The sequence below is a fragment of the Perognathus longimembris genome, chromosome 7, assembly GCF_023159225.1.
Source record: "Perognathus longimembris pacificus isolate PPM17 chromosome 7, ASM2315922v1, whole genome shotgun sequence".
Lineage (NCBI taxonomy): Eukaryota > Metazoa > Chordata > Mammalia > Rodentia > Heteromyidae > Perognathus > Perognathus longimembris.
In genome coordinates, this window is record NC_063167.1 from 25319139 (window position 1) to 25336166 (window position 17028).

Consider the following 17028-nt stretch of genomic DNA (forward strand, 5'->3'; position numbering starts at 1 on the left):
TTAGTAAGATCTGACTTTGCTTGTGTACACCATTGGGTCTCAGTGATCAACTGACCACCTTCATGCCAAAGTATCTAGTAACTTGTATCTTTGTCCCTTACAAATTAAGATGGACTTGATGATTTATTACTTAATTTTCTATTAAAAGTTCATGAATGCTTGACAGAATTAGTATTAGGTCCAGTCATTTCCCACTGCCCCTTCCAGTAAGTCCTAGAAAAGCTTTTGACTAAATGTGCTGGTTGCAGAGTGTGACTGTCAGTGGGAACAGACATAGGAATTTTGAAATATGTTTGCTGGTATAGCGGTGTGTTTAAAAAGGTACTCCTTTCCTGTATTTGAGCTTAGAAAGAAAGAGATAGGCAAGCTTGAGTGTTTTGGTCTTATTATTTCTTATATGAAACAAGAAAAGAAATATTTTGATAGAGGCTCTTGATATTTCTAAACCCGTAATTGGTTTAGAATAGCTTAAAATTTTATCTTCAGTATAGAATTTTCTATAGAATTTAAAAACCATTGCCTGTATTTTAAGTGCTTTTATTTTATGTTATAGAAATATTAACTTTATAAACAACAATGAAATACTTGAAATAAAAGGGAAAATGTAAGTGCTTTTTATTATTTGAAATAATTTTTACTCTGATACTTAATAGGTTTGTTAGAAATGCACTATGTTCCACTTATCTGTAAAATTAGAGCAGTTGCTTTTGGTTAGAAATCAGGGATGCCAAAAGATTCTGAAGTTATTTGTATTTTAATTTCAACTTGGAAATGTATTTCATCTATTAATATTTTTGTTTGTTTTTGCCAGTCCCCTCACCTATTAATTTTTATGAAAAAAAAAGATAAACTATTGCAACATGCCAAATTGGACATGACTAGAATAAAATTACTCTACCATCTCTGCATATGTATTTGTACTACTCACAAATACATACATAATTTAAAACATGAAAATGATCTCTTCTGATTTTTTAAAAATCTTTTTTCTTTTTGTCTTCTGGTCTTTTTGTTGTTATTTTCTTTTGGTGCCAGTCCTGGGACTGGAACTCAGGGTTGCTGTCCTAGAGTTTCTTTTTGCTCAAAGCCAGTACTCTACCACTTAAGCCACGGCTCTACTTCCAGCTTTTTGGTAGTTTAGTGGAGATAAAAGTCTCTTGTACTTTCCTCAGATCTCAGCTTCCTGAGTATTAGGCTTACAGGTCAAAGGCACCTAGCTTTTTTTTTTTTTTTTTTGTTGTTGTTGTTTTAGTTGGGACACACAGAACATAGGTCTTGTACCTAATAATTTGAATAAATAAAATTGACTTACACCATTGAGTTTTGGTGTCTTCTATTTATTCAATTCAGTATATAATTTGTCAGAATGTTATGACAGTTGAATATTGGTGGACTAGATAATCTTTAAAGTTTTAGTGCTACACTTTTGAGATACGGGGTTCTAATAAATCCTCTGTGTGTGTGTGTGTGTGTGTGTGTGTGTGTGTGTGTGTGTCTGTGTGTGTGTGTGTGTGTGTGTGTGTGTGTGTGTGTACCTGGGACTTGAACTCAGGGTCTGGGTACTATCCCTGAGCTTTTTTGCTCAAGGCTAGTGCTTTACCATTTCTGTTTTTGTGTTTTTTTAAGAGGGTGTTAATTATAGATAAGAGTCTCATAGACTTTCCCAACTAGCTGACTTCAAACCATGATCCTCAGACCTTAGCCTCCTAAGTATCTTAAGATTTCAAGGGTGAGCCACTGATGTCCAGTTTATGTGTAAATTTTTTAAAAACCTATGTTTTCCCTTAAAGGTTGCAACATATTCTGTTTTGCTTTTAGAATTGGAAGGGTCCTTACACACTAATGGGTCCTTCTTCCTACTTAGTACTACTCTGTCAAAAGTCAGCATTTTGCTTGAAGGTATGATTATAGCTTATATAGCCTATGGACAGTTGGTTGTGTTGGCAACAGAAGAAGGTGTGTGTGTGGGGGGCTTGGTACAGGGGCTTGAATGAACTTGGGGCTTTATACTCTCTTAAGTCATACCTTCAGTCTAAGAGAAATTCTTTTTTAAGCTGAAAGTTGCTTATCTATAATTTATACCTCTTTTTTTTTTGGCCAGTCCTGGGCCTTGGACTCAGGGCCTGAACACTGTCCCTGACTTCTTTTTGCTCAAGGCTAGCTAGCACTCTGCCAACTTGAGCCACAGCACCACTTCTGACCTTTTCTATATATGTGGTGCTGAGGAATCGAACCCAGGGCTTCAAGTATACGAGGCAAGCACTTTACCACTAGGCCATATTCCCAACCCAACTTATACCTCTTTATCTAAATTCTGCCCAGCAAAGATCAAGTCTGCTCCCTTCTCTAGGCATCAGGATAGCTTATAAATAGTTGACATTATGATGTGTGATTTTATAACTGTGTTCTTGTACTCCCTTTGGACAGTTAACTGTATTACTTTAACAGTTAACTGTTTTACTTTGAAAATGTGGTTTGGCATGTGTGTGCAGAAAGGTAAAGTAGTCACTGGTAGTGATTGATGAAATCAGGTTATATGATTCAAGTATGTGGGTTTTACCATCACATTCCCAAGTCACCATCTCTAGCAAATGTGAACAAGATGTAGAAAATCATAGCAGTTTTTACTGAAACCATAGGATAACTTTGACTGGTATTTACAATTTTAAATATTAAAAAATTTTAGGGGCTGGGGATATGGCCTAGTGGCAAGAGTACTTGCCTCATATACATGAGGCCCTGGGTTCGATTCCCCAGCACCACATATACAGAAAATGGCCAGAAGTGGCGCTGTGGCTCAAGTGGCAGAGTGCTAGCCTTGAGCAAAAAAGAAACCAGGGACAGTGCTCAGGCCCTGAGTCCAAGCCCAGGACTGGCCCCCCCCAAAAAAAAATTAAAAAATTTTAAAAGCCTGTCGAGGGGTTGGGAGTGTGGCCTAGTGGTAGAGTGCTTGCCTAGTGTGCATGAAGCACTGGGTTCGATTCCTCAGCACCACATACACAGAAAAAGCTGGAAGTGGCGCTGTGGCTCAAAGTGGTAGAGTGCTAGCCTTGAGCAAAAAGAAGCTCAGGGACAGTGCTCAGGCCTTGAGTTCAAGCCCCAGGACTGGCAAAGAAAAAAAAAAAAGCCTGCGTTCATATAGTAATCTCATCCTTAAAATTTCCTACTATATTTGAGTCTTTTGAGATTTTCTTTGCTTTATGGCTGTTGAAATAACTTCCTTTCCCTCCCATCTTGTCTTCTAACTGTAGCCAGAATGATCTTTCTATGACAGAAGGTTGTCTCTGTCATTCTCTTTTTTAAAATCCAGAGAGTTTGCTACTGTTTGAAGAAAGGACAAGCTCTTTATCATGACATACAAAGGGGTTTCTATGATCTGTCCTCTGCTTGGTTCATGAGCTTCATTTCCTGTCTTTGCCAACAAACACCCGTAGATTTCTGCCAAAAATGTCTACATCCTCTTTTCGACTGGGCTGCTTGTGTTTGTCTTTGAGGTAAGCAGTTAATTGCCCTTTGACTCTGGAAAGTCTTTCTGGACTAGAGCAAAAGTGTGCCTCCTTATGATCCTATAGCACTCTTGGTACGACTTCTTCAAACCTATATTACCATCTTGCTCAGCTTCTCTTTCCACACTAAGTAGACTATGTTAGACTAAGACCTTTGAGAATAGGGACTCTTATTCATCCTAGCATCTCAAGTGTCTGAGACACTTGGTATTGGTCATTATTATTTGATTAAACAAATAAAAGAATTAACTAGGCATAAGCTGTAGCAGGAGCCATGTATATTTAGAGGGCTTAACTTCATTTTATGTGTGGCCTATTGTGGATAGTGTATATTGTTTAAATGAATAAGTATTAATGAAAAGTACTACATTATTTTATTTTTGTATAGAAGAAATACATTGTTTCTTAGCTATAAAACTACTCAAGTGTATCTGATAATTTTGCAAGAAATATTTGAATTTTTTCTGTATTTATAAAAGGATAAATTTTCCTTAATTTGTGAAATGAAAGCTTTGAAAATCTTATCTCTTATGGTTCTTCCAATTTCCAACATTTCTCTAGGAGGACCAGCCAAAATGTTCTTAGTCTCGACCATGTAAAGTGTGACCTGATATTGCATCATAAATGACTCTGGCAATTCCATCACTGTGTTGGGTCATATAAAACTATAAATCAATTCAAAATGAGCTAGAAGTTATTTATCTTTGTTCAAATTACTACAGCAGTAGATTTATCATTTATTTATTATTTATTTACATATTGTGCTAGTACTGGGGTTTGAAATCAAGGCCTTGTGTTTTCACTCTAGCTAATGCTTTATCACTTACATCACACCTCCAGTTTTGGCTTCTTGCTGGTTACTTGGAGATGTGATTCTCTTGGATTTGTCTGCCTAGCTGATTTTGAACCTCAGTGCTCAGATCTCAGCCTCATGAGTAGCTAGAATTACAGGTGTGACCCTGGTCAGTATTAGATGTTTTAATCTTCCTTTTTCTATTCCATCCTCTAATCCCTTTTTTTGGTAGAAAGACTATCAACCTTAGCATCAGAAGATGTAGACTTCTGACTCTTTTTCTTACTACTATGTAAGGTTGGAAAGGTTACTTAATTCCTATGGACTTCAAATGTCCAGTCTATCTCTTTTAAGTTTCTATGATTCCAGTTGCTGCAATAGCCTGGTTTATACTTGAAGGTAGTTTAGAATTATGGTGAGAGAAAGTTTACTACCTGGAGTCAAACTCTATTTTTGTTTAACATAACTTGTACTTATTATTGTTATTATTTTATGGTTAGAACCATTTTTAACTGTCTCCCTTCCCCCCCCCCCCCCCACACACACACCATGGGCTTGAACTTAGCTCTTTTGCTCAAAGCTAGCTAGTGCTCAATTGGAGATAAGATTTGTCTCACAGACTTTCCTGCTTGGGCTAGCTTTGAACCTTGATCTTCAGATCTCAGCCTCCTGAGTAGCTAGGCTTACAGACATGAACCAATAGCACCCAGCTTTAGCTTCTGTTTTCTCATCTGTAAAATGGGTTTACAATGTAGTGTGGAGTCTTGTTCCTTTTAATGTTAGTTTCACTGTGTAGCCTAGTCTTGTTTCAAATTCCAATTTTCTTGCCTCAGACTCTTAACTGCTGAGGTTATAGGCATACATTACCACACCAAGCTGTTCATGGGTGAGTTCTTAGAATACATTCTGCACATATTAAGGACTATATAATTTTTCTATAATTGGTATACATTTTCATGAAAAATATCATTGAAGACACAGTACCTTCCTGTGGGCTACTGGGATAAAGTACAATGTTATAGTGAATTAGAATTGTAACAGAAATCAGTGAGGGAATATATTAAAAAGTTAGTGATATATTATTAATTTCTGTCTCATAGAAGAATAATACCTGCATTTGTTTTATATTCTTTATTATTATTATTATTATTATTTTATTTCTGGTTCTGATGCTTGAACTCAGGGCTTGGGTGCTGCCCTGAGCTCTGAGCTTTTCTCCCCCCACCCCTCCCCCCCGAGCTTTTTTGCTCAAGGCTAGAGCTCCACCACAGCTTTACTTCTAGCTTTTTTGGTAGTTTATTTGAGATAGGAGAATCATTGACTTTCCTGCCTGGGCTAACTTTGAACCATGATCCTCAATCTTAGCCTTCTGATTAGCTAGTAGTACAGGCATGAGCCACTGGTGTCTGGTTGCTTTATATTTGTAATAGTGGGTGGTTTAGGCATTTTAGGAATGAAATTAAATATATAACTTCAATTATCTGTAATACTGTAAGAAAGCCAACAGCTATCATTTCTCAGGTAACTTCCAGCTACATGTGGAAATACTGGATTAGACTTTTTCCCTCCACTCAACCTTTTTAAGATGAGTGGTAGTAGCCTTTTCCTACCTGGACCCAGTGAAATGATGAGAATGGTCTATATAATCACTATACCAGCCCATTTCTTCTGGAGAATTTAGAACTGGCTGTCCTATTCCTAGTCCTGTCTTCTGTCAGTAGTAGCTTCTGTTTTGAAAACCAGAATCTACTGGGAACACAAGGAAAGGCCTTGTGTGAATCCTCAGTGGCTTCTTGGAAAGTAGGTTCAGCGTGGCTGCCAGGGAAGTGAAGAGATGGCAATGTTTGTTCACTTTCCTAAACTGTACTAGTAATGATTACATTGATTTTTAGAGACTGCAAACTTACTTTTTATTTCTAGAAGTTGTTTCATGTATTCATTTGGAGGGCTATGCTCTAAATCTCTAGTCAGCAATAGTTGGGAAGTTTTAGTTCTTAACCTAGCTAAGAATATTTTGGGGAAGGGATATAGTATCCTGTTGCCAGATTGTTTATTCAGATTTAGATTTCTCTTAGAGGCAATAGGATATAATAAAAAGCACAACTTTGAAACTGGATAAGTAAATGTGTAATTTTGATCAAATTGCTTAACTTTTTATTTCATAGCATATTTTGTTGCTAGAATGGAAACATTAATATCTTTTAAAGAATTGTTGAGTTTCGATGAAGTTGAATTGTACTTAAAGCTGTTAACACATTATCTGTGAATGGTTATGGTAGATGCTCAGTTCATTTTAACTTAGATGATTTTGTGTTAGAAATTGGGGTATGGAGAAAAAAAGTTCTTAAACTCAGTGAAATTCAGTCTGTCAAAAGAAGAAGGTTACTAAGTATGAATTCAGAAATGTCCTCTTTTGTTTTTTCTATTTCTTATGCATTCTTTTTACTAGGGCAGGTATCTTCTAGGTAGAGAGGACCTTTCCTTTCCAAGGCTAAGGGGTGTCTAATGGGGTAGACACACTGTGGACCACTATCACTGGTTACTAGGGTAAGCAAGAGCTTAGATAAAGATAGATAAAGTGAGCTGTGAGGCTGACTTTCTTAGTAAGCAGGAACGGGATTATTAGCAGCAGTTAGTAGGCAGAAGCAATGCCCAGTGTGACTGAAGGAAGTTGTCAGGTGACTGAGAAGGTCACAGAGTTTGCTAAACTGAGTGTCTAGGTAGACAAGCTCTTGTTTACATTTTTTTCTCTTAGAGTCTTTTGGGTTAATCCCAGGAACCTTGCTTTTCAAGTTGTTTCTCTCCCCTCCTCCCACTCCTACCCCCCTTTCAGGAACAGGATTGACATCAGTATTAGCCTAAAGAAGTCATTCTATTTAGAGAGCTAGGGCAGAGGGCCAGTGATTAGGCCCTTATCGGCAGCTGGGCCTGTTTCAGTGGTGGGGAGCAGGACTAGAGCATGTATCCTGACATCCACAGAGGCAGAGGCTTTGCTCTTCTGTCCCCTGTTTGGGTCAGAACTGTGAAGAAGCAATAGATAGCTTGGGCCTTTTGAATGGAAAAAGCCGTTCATTGTGTTTCTTCAACATTCCAGTGTCTGGTACAATTAGCCAAGACTCGGAAAACAAGTTGGACAAACAAGCAAGCAGTCTTCCACTGATGGATAAAGGGATTTCTGACACAGTTGAGTTAAGTGTACTGACTGTAAAGACAAAATGGGAGGGTCTGGGAAAAGGAAGGAGGTTTTGAGATGTCATTTTCTGACTGGATGAGGGGAAAGAATGGAGCAGTCAGCAAACAGTATTTTTGAAGCTGATGAAATCTGTTGAACTAATTTGTGTGTGAGGCTGGCTGGGGTGCTGGGCAGCTTTGTAGACCAGATAGAACCTTTGGAGAGAGATTGTGACTCTTACTTTTGGGAAACTGTAAATGTGGGGAAATGAATCTCCTTTTGAATCTAGAAATGTCTTGTCAGTGGACAGCATGGCAAGACCTCAGTTGGCTAACACTTTAGGTGTACCTCTGCCTGACAAAAGGCAAGCCTGAGGAGCAGGTTGTTGGGCAATGGATGCACTGTTCTTGACTTGGCAGTAAAGCTTTTTAGTTCACTAGTTCTTCTACAACTAAGATTGATACAAGCGTCTGTTCTTCAAATGGAGAATAACCCCCAAACTAGCATCTGTCTGCTTATTATTACCTTGACTGGAATTTTGCAAGTGAACCTCCCAGCTTTGCTCATCTGGAAACTTGAGTTGATGCCATTTGTGAATGGTGTGCTCTCTGCCTGAAGACCTGAACCTAAATTTTGAAAGCGCTCCAGGGAGGAGCTTGCTCTCTGACCTCATGGGAAGAGGAGGTCAGTAGGAAGTTGTGGGTGGAGCCACTTCTCTATTCTACTCTGTTCATCGCTCACAGCCCTTCGCTGTGTTTCTGTTCACCTCATAGACTCTTTGAGAAGCTGCAGTTTCAGCCACTATCTAGCGACTCTTTGGGACCCCTTCCTTTTAGGTGAGGCCAGCAGACTCTGGGCGCCATGTGGCCCTGTTACCAAGATGAACACGAGTTCAACGCCCGCCTGGTTTGCCGCATGTGCTGCATGGGTTAGTATGTGAAGGTTTTCCCTTGCCTGGGCCTGAGGATCCTAAATAACCCTTGCTTTGTTTTGTTTTTGACTCATAGGAATGCACAGTCTTTGAAGCCCTGTAGGCATTACAACATGTGAGCTTGTTAAAATGTGGTGTGGAATGGACCAGGGTTCCCCACTTCCTGGGGAACTTCTTTCTCTTGTAGTGACTGCCAGTTAAGAGCCCAAGCTTTGGGTGTGGGAGTTATTTTTATAGAAGCTGAATTCATGCTCATGCTTCTGCTTGTGTCAGGAAGCTACTTTTAAGTTACTCTTGTATAGTGTTGAAAGTCCAGGGTGTATTTTTAGCAGAAGTTGGTTGGTTAGTTAGTCTACCTCTGAGCAGGCTGGGTTGGGTGGTAGCGGTGGAAGGGAGGAGTCATGGCCTAGGTTTCCTCTTTGGGGACTATTGCTTTTTTTTTTTTTCCTGCCAGTTGTGGTGAAAAGAAAAAAGACTTGAAGACAGTCTTAGGACAGGCACCTACTGAAAAGTTAGAGGCTGGGGAGAGAGTCCTTAAATTAAATCTTCCTTGATAAGAGAGGAAGATTTATTTAAATAATGTTCTGTAACTGAGCAAGTGACTTAACCTTTTTGGCAATAGATTTCCTGGTTGTCAAATTGTAGTCTACTCCATAGGATGTGCCCATTCATTGGTTTTGGCTTCAGGCATCAATTCATCCATCTTCTCCAAGAAGAGGAAAAAGAGAGAAATGTGTGTTTTTATTAAGCTAAAAATCACTTAAACAATTGTTCTTTATCTGAAATTGGCCTTCCTACTTAAAAAATGTAAAATAACCTTTATTGTATGAAAGCATTGTTATTAGATGATAGTTTCTAGATATCTTTAGCAATATAAAAAATGATAACACGTTCAACTTCTAATGTTCTGTTTTGGAATGTCTGTTGGTCTGTGACATCTAAATTTGGGAACCAGTGGATTAATAATCTAATATCTTTTGACTTCATACTTTGGAGTCAAAGTTTTATACTTTGGAGAACAAAATTTTGACTCAGATTAGACAGCTCTCTCCTAACGTAGGAATTGCCGGTGGTTTGAGCCTCAGAAGAAATCTAGAGGAGCAAAGCTGTATTTCTGATGTTGCTTAGGTTCTTAATGCTGCCAAATACGGAAGTGCTTTTTTTCCTTTCTGGACACAAGGAAGGGTAGTCTTAGTCTGTTGCTGCCTTGCCTAGCTTTTTATTTCTTGTATCATTGTAATTTCCTCTGTGGAATCAGAAAGATCATCTGCATCCGAAAGTGTTCAGAGATATGACTGTGGGGCCCCAGTGCTCTTTTTTTTTTTTTTTTGGTCAGCTACTGGGAAGTATAAGGAAGGTTATTTATTTTTATGTATCTATTTATTTTTTGGTGTGGATTCTGGGGCCTGGGTGCTGTCCCTGAGCTTCCACAGAGCCACTTCTGACTTTTTCTGTAGAGATAAGAGTCTCACAGATATTCCCGCCTAGGAGGGCTTTGAACTGTGGTCCTCAAATCTCACTCAGCCTTCTAAGTAGCTAGGATTATAGGCATGAGCCACCAGCATAGCTTGAAGTTTCTTTGTTTTAATTCATTAATTATTTTGGTGATGACTGGGGCTTGAACTCAGAGCCTGGATGCTGTCCCTTAGCTTTTTACTAAAGACTTAGGCTGTACCACTTGAGCTACAGTTCTACTGCCATCATTTTGGGTTGTTAATTGAAGGTGAGAGTCTTTTCTACCAGGGCTGGCTTCCAACCTCAGATCTCAGCCTCCCAAGTAGATAAGACTATAGGCATAAGCAACCAGCACCTGGTGGAATTGCTTTTTGAATTGCAAAGGTGATACACAGAGGAGTTTCAGTTACATCAGTCAGGTAATAGGTACATGTCTTTTTGAACAGTTGTCACCTCTTTTGTCATTTTCTCCCAATTCCCCCTCCCCATTTTTATTGAAACTTTCAAGGCAAAAATCATATACCCCACAACTCCTCCTACCCCATTTAATCTTCAAAAGACCTTGTAGCCAGATAGTTAAGAAAATGAGTCTTGGTAAGAACTGTCTGTAGACACCATGTCTGTAGTGATCTTACAGATAGTTCTTCGAGCTATAAAAACTGGCAAAATATCTTAACCTTTACGTGTCTTGTTATACTCATTTGTTAAAAGGAGACTGAATTGAGACTTCCCTACTGGAGTCATTATGAAGAGTATATACTATTAAGGCATTTAGCTCAGTGCCTCCCACATAATAAGTTCATAAATAGTGTAGTAACATGTGAAATATAATAAAAATCCAGTGCTAGTCATCATCAATTCTTATACATCTGATAGCTATACCTGGTTTGGTGGAGTGAGGATTCCTTTGGGCATTATTTATTTATTTATTTATTTCATTGGGGGAGGGGGGTATTACCATGGCCATGTGCCTGATCCAACTCGGCCAGACACAGGACTGCGTCTTCTTTCTGGAAAGTAAGGCTAGCTGTAGAGAAGTTAGGCCTTCTTCAGAAATGAAACTGTTACTCTTCACTTGCTTGAAATTGTCCTTTTTTTTTTTTTTTTAAAGCCCTTCAGGTAATTTTGATGTGGCTAGTTCACAGACTGGTATTTAGCAACCTTTGGCTAGTCCAAACACTTAATTTTATAGATGATACCCAAGCTCAAAGAGGGAGGGGAAAGTATCATAAAAAGGTTAAAAACCATAGGCTAGAAACGGGGAAATCCAAGTTATAGATTTTGTTCTGAACTTGTATGACCTTGCTTCAGTTTTCTATAATCTTGTACCTTCATTTTTTAAAGATAAATTTTAAAGACATTTGTTTAGTGTTTGTTTTTTTTTTGTTTGATACCTGCACAGAGGTTTGAACTCAGGGCACTTGCTTAGCCTCTCACCACACCCTCCCTCTGAGGCTGGTATTCTACCTCTTGAGCCACACCACCGCTTCTGGCTTTTTTGCTGCAAGAGTTAGATAACAGTATTTGTCTGTCAGAGCTAGATTTGAATCATGATCCTCAGTTGTTAGCTTTCTGAATAGCTAGGATTATAGGTGTGAGCCATCCATGGTGGCTCAAATTTGAAGTTTCTTAAAACTCTGGCTCTATCTACTTTGCTTTTCTGAATGTAATCTATCAATGAATATTCTAGAAAATTTTGCTCTCTCCTTCCTCTTTTGTTCTCCACTTATGGTTCTCTATATCTATGCTTCTCTTTTGCCACAGTGCATACTTTTGGCTTGTTCCTCCCTTCCCTTATTTCTGACTTCCTCCCTCCCTTTCTGCTCTCTTTTCTTCCCCTTAGTCTGGTCCTGCCTTGAGGGATTGAACTAAGCACTAGCTCCACAATTCTTTTCTTCTTTTTTCCTTTCCATTCGCTGTCCTTGTCCCTTCTCCTTCCCTTCCAGTATATCTCCCCACCCTTCATGCTCTCCTTTTCTTTCCTTTCTCTGATTTGAACTTGGTGCCTCAAAATTGCTAGGTAACACCCCACTGCTTGAGCCACTCCACCACTTGCTTTACTTTTTCATATAAGATTTTGCATTTTTGTCTAGGACCTTGTCTCTTCATACCTCTCTCTGCCTCCCAAGCAGCTGAGATTGGGGAGTGTGCCTACCAGATCTTTTTCTCTACGTTTCCTGATTCCAAATAGTTCAAAGAATTATTATAAATGTAGATTAGGGTTTTCTAAGAAATAAAGTACATTTAAAATTTTGTATTGATGATTATCTAGAGTTTTCACTTCTAAAATCTCAAGGAGTCTTCATTGAGACTTTGCTAGTCTACACCACCACTTGATGATAGATGCTTCTTGTGAATCTGTATTTAAGTGATAGTTTCTCTTGATTATATAGGACTATGTTGAGTTCTCTTAGTAATAATTACACGGAGGCAGCACAATGTAGTGGTTATGTGTCCTGATTTAGAGTCTGTTAGACTTGGATTTAAATCTCAATTCTACTACTTACGGTGTGGTTTTGGAAAAATTATTAAAAATTTCTGAGCCTCAGTTTGACTAAGTGAAATGAGAATGAGAATGCATACTTAGATTTGTGAGTGTTAAGTAAATAATAAGATGGCAAGGTCTTCCTGTCGTGCTTGACACGTTAATAAATGAAGTTTCATGTTGATCTTATTTCCCGAAGTAAACTTAAAGCTTTCTAAAGATAAGACTCATTTAAAATGCTGGTATCGCTTTATTGCTAAATACATTTTAATTGTAGTATCTCCAGTGTAGTCCATTTCCTTTGAGCAAGCATGGAAGTATTAATAAGACAAAGTTTTCTGGTTTTTGTTGTTGTTGTTTGATAGTTTTGCTGGTCCTGGAGCTTGAACTCAGGGCCTAGGCTCTGTCCCTGAGCCTTTCTGTGCTTGATCAAGGCTAGGGCTCTACCACTTGAGCCACAGCACCACTTGCGGCCTTTTATGTTTATGTGGTACTGAGGAATCGAACCCAGGACTTCATGCATGCTAGGCAAGCACTCTACCACTAAGCCACATTCCTAGTCCTACACAGTCCTCTGGATTCAGATGTGACAAGAATAGTTTAGGAAAGCTGTAAGAAGGGACGTCTGATTGGGAATACATGCTACCTCTTAAAAGTAGTCCTTTAACTATCATTTGAGATCAATTCTTAGTCTGACTTTGAAAATATCTTAATGTGCCCTTGTTGACAGAACTTAGGCACATCTTGAGCTCTCGATATGTATTTAAGAATGAATACCTTGCCAGGCTCTCGTGGTTCATTCCTGTAATTCTAGCTGCTCTCTCCTATAAATTCTAGCTGCCCAGGAGGCTGAGACCAGGAGGACTGAGGTTCAAAGCCAGCTCAGGCAGAAGTGAGGTGTGAGATTTTATTTCCAGCTAACCAATAAAGAGCCGGGTTTGAGATTTTGGCTATAGTGATAGTGCACCTGCCATGAGTGAAATGTGTCCCTAAATCAAGCCAAATGTGTCCCTAAATTCAAGCTCTGGTACTGCACAGAAAATTAGAAAGAGTAAAAGAATTTTTATTCTTTGAAATTGTTTCAAGAAGGGAAAGTGTGGGATAAGAGAGAGTGATAAGTGGAGTGAAGATGCTGGGGATACACTGGTTTACATGTGTGAAAATGTGAGAGTAACTACTACCCTCCATGTACAACTAATACATCTAAAAATGAGTATTCTTGAGTTCTAAATGTTGATTTTTTTGTGTGTGGGAGTGTGCCAGTCCTAGGATTTGAACTCAGGGCCCTGGGCACTGTTCCTGATCTTTTTTGCTCAAAGTTAATGTAAGGTCCACCCCCGGGAGAGCTCCATGAAGATGCCCTCCTCCCCCCCCCCCACCCCCCACACACCTGTTTAAGTCTGCGCTCAGTATCTGAGTTACCTAGCTAACTGGCACACCTGGAGGCAGTTACCTCCTTCTCAGAGGTCACATCCAACCCACCTGGACCTGGCCGTATCTCCCACCTTTTCCTATATAATCTGGCTCAACACGGTCCTCGCTCTCCTTTTCTCTCTTAAGTCTCTCTTGCTCTTTTTCCCTTCTTCTTTCCCCAATGTCTCCCCATGCCTCCATCTTGTGTGGGCTGGCAGTTTGCTTTCCCCCCAATAACTCCTTTCTGCCTGAACCATGTAGCTGGTTTCCTTTCTTGTGAACCTTATAGTTAACACTTTACCACTGAGTTACAGTTGTACTTCTGGCTTTTTGGTGGTTAATTGGTTAAGAGACTCATGGACTTTACTGCTCAGGGCTGCCTTTGAACCACAATTTTCAGACCTCAGCCTCCTGAGTATCTAGGAGTATTAGGGAGAGCCACTGGTATCTGCCTAAATGTTGAATATTTAAATTGGGGGGGCAATGGTGCTGGTTACTGGGCCACTGTCCCTGAGTTTCTTTGTGCTCAAGGCTAGTACTCTACCACTTAAGCCACAGTGCCATGTCCTATTTAAAGAAGTATAAAACATAGACTTTGGCTCCAAAGAACATAGTTCAGATAGAGAAATGGGACTTACATACAACGATCTCTAAAAATAGGCACAGACTTATTACCAAGTACATTGGGCAAGCTTTTAAGGGCCAAAGGCATCCAAATGTTTGAATCTTAAAAAGAGGAGGAGTAGGTTGAGAAAAGTATGTTTGAAAACTCTGAAATCAGACTGATTGTAGTTGAGTTAGACAGTGATGAGTCTAGTTAGAGATAACATTGGAAAAGTGTAGAGATTGTAAATTCCTGCAGGTCAAAGGCCAGGTCTTGTTTTTGTTTCTCTCGTAATCATAAAACTTAATGAATAAGAACCAGAATTGAATTTCATAAGGTTGTAGGAGATTATGAATATGAAAACTAAAGAGCTGGACTTGATCTCTGGTTCTTAGGGAGTCATTAAATGATTCTAAATAAAGGAGTGGCATGCGTATTGTAGTATTCAGATTTGTTGAAATCAACTCTCTATTCTTGCCATAGCTCTAGACATCAAATCTGTATCTTCAATTCTTATAGCTTTTATGAATTCTAGTCTTAAGATTTCAGCTGTCTGCAAGGAGATCCTAACACTTTATTACTTATCTTCTACTTTACCCAACTTGTTCTCAGCAAACCTATGCCTCTTATTTTCATTACGGAGGGAGGCACCACTCTCCACGTGTACTTCGGCTAGAAAAAATAGACTTATCTTGAACTCTCCCTTTCCTTATCCCACCAAATCATTAGTTACAGGCCTTCCAGTCTTGTGCTACTTTATCATGAAGCTCTGCTTGCGCTCTTTTCATTCCTGTTTCCTCCATGCCTTAGTTCAGGCTATTAAATTGTTGGATTAATTGTTGGAATTGTTGAATTAAAGCTCCCAAGGAGATGGAAAAGGTAGGGTACAGATGTCAGGTAGAAGGATAGACTTAGATTGTGGGGAAGGTCATCTCTGCCAATGAAGGTAAAATAAAGAAAAAATTAGGGAAGATACTGGTAGCTTCAAGTGCGAGACCTGTAGTAGTAGTCTCTATAAGTTGAGAACAAGTATTACATCCTTCTAATTAAATACTTCTAATTCAGCAACCCTTAAGGAATTGATGTCATTGGTCCCTGAGGTGTTAAGTCCAAGAATTTGCTATCTGTTTGTAGCTTTTGCTGGGGCTGATATGATAAGAACATCAAAATTAATTTTACCTTTGACTGTTTTCTTCTTTTTGAAGGGTACTTTCTGAGAATTATATCCTTGGTATGAGGTAGAAAGATTTTGGCTGGTCCTGGAATTGAAGTAGAAATTTATGTGTTGGAAACCAAACCTAGAACTTATTAAATAGTTTGAAAGTTTGAGCTGTTTGGAATATTCTTAATGTCTGGAGTATTCTTAAAGTCTCAAGTTTGTTTCTTGGCTTCCTCAGTGAATTTCCTCATAAAATGTTAAGAGATTGAACTTTAGACACTGAAATATTTCTTATCCTGATATTTAAGTCAGGGAAGGACTTGCATGAAATTGATTTGTCAACATAGGATCCTAAAATAGTGCCCTCTAGCTCTTAGGGGCAAAAAGTCTATAAAACCCTTTTTTCTGAGGAGCTTATGTCTTAGCTCTAAGCTGTCCAACTTGTCTTACAGAGGGCTTGTAATCAGGTAGCCTTTATTAATAACAGTATTCAGAAAAAGTACTTTAATCTTTTTCTTCCTGAACAGAAAGTCAGTTACTTAGCTTTTGGAAGTAACTGGTAAGGCCACCAGGTTTGCCTTATCTTCCTGGAAGAACTTAAATGAAGGAAATAACTTGGTAGTTGTAAAACTAAAAAGATTTACATCTTCAGGTCTAAAAGAAAAGAGGTAGTAGACTAAAACCAAATGCATCCACCTCTTCAAAAATATTGACTAGTTTAAAAGAAACATCTGTATACCTTTCTGTTTATGAATTATTTGACATCTACAGCTAACATGTATACTTTAGAAATTTTAAGAATGAATGAATTCTAAAAATGAACAAAACTTGTATCTTTAGAGTAAGAACTTTGTGAAAGTAGAATTAGACTGTAAGTGCTAAAAAATTTTGGAAGACTGAGAGACTGTTGGGAACTTGAGTTGTCAAGAAAGATAGCCAGAATCATTTTTCTCAAAATACAAATCTGATAAAGCCATTCTCCTATTTAAAGTCTTTCAATGCTTCCTCTTGCCTATAGGAATACTTTGGGCTTTTTATTCAGCTTGTTATGAAAGGTCATGATTTTGTCCACTGCCATTTTATCTAGTTTTAAGTTTCATTGCTACCTCAAAAACATCCCATCATCCAATCATCCCTCATTCTGTGCAGTCTTATGAACATAAATTATTTCTTGTCTTCATGTGTTTTACATTCCATATAACTTAATGTCACAAATCTCTTTACTTCCTACTTAATGTCTAGTCTTTTTGTTTTGTGGTCCTAGAGATTGAATCTCAGGACCTTGCCCCTAATAGATAAGTGATCTACCACTGAGCTACAGTCTTCACCCCTTCCACTCCCTTTTTGTGCTGGTTCTCATGCTAAAACTCAGGTCCTGGACATTGTCCTTGACCTTTTTTTGCTAGTGCTCTACTACTTCAGCCACAGATCAACTTCTGGTTGCTTGTTGGTTACTTGGACATAAGAGTCTCTCATGGATTTTCTCGCTTGTGGTTTCAAATTGTGATCC

General features: G+C 38.7%; 1 protein-coding gene across 9 annotated transcripts in view; it reads left to right on the forward strand.

Moving 5' to 3' along the window:
* Macf1 (microtubule actin crosslinking factor 1) overlaps positions 1-17028 on the forward strand; it is a 357403-nt gene that overhangs the window by 117375 nt on the left and 223000 nt on the right. Inside the window, exon 1 of one of the 9 annotated variants that reach the window (XM_048350961.1) lies at positions 7808-8399. The exons of the other annotated variants lie outside the window; for them this stretch is intronic. Coding sequence (XP_048206918.1) covers positions 8333-8399 — 67 coding nt within the window. The 5' untranslated portion in view covers positions 7808-8332. Of the gene's footprint in view, positions 1-7807; positions 8400-17028 lie in introns of those variants that run through there. 9 annotated transcript variants of the gene reach the window in all.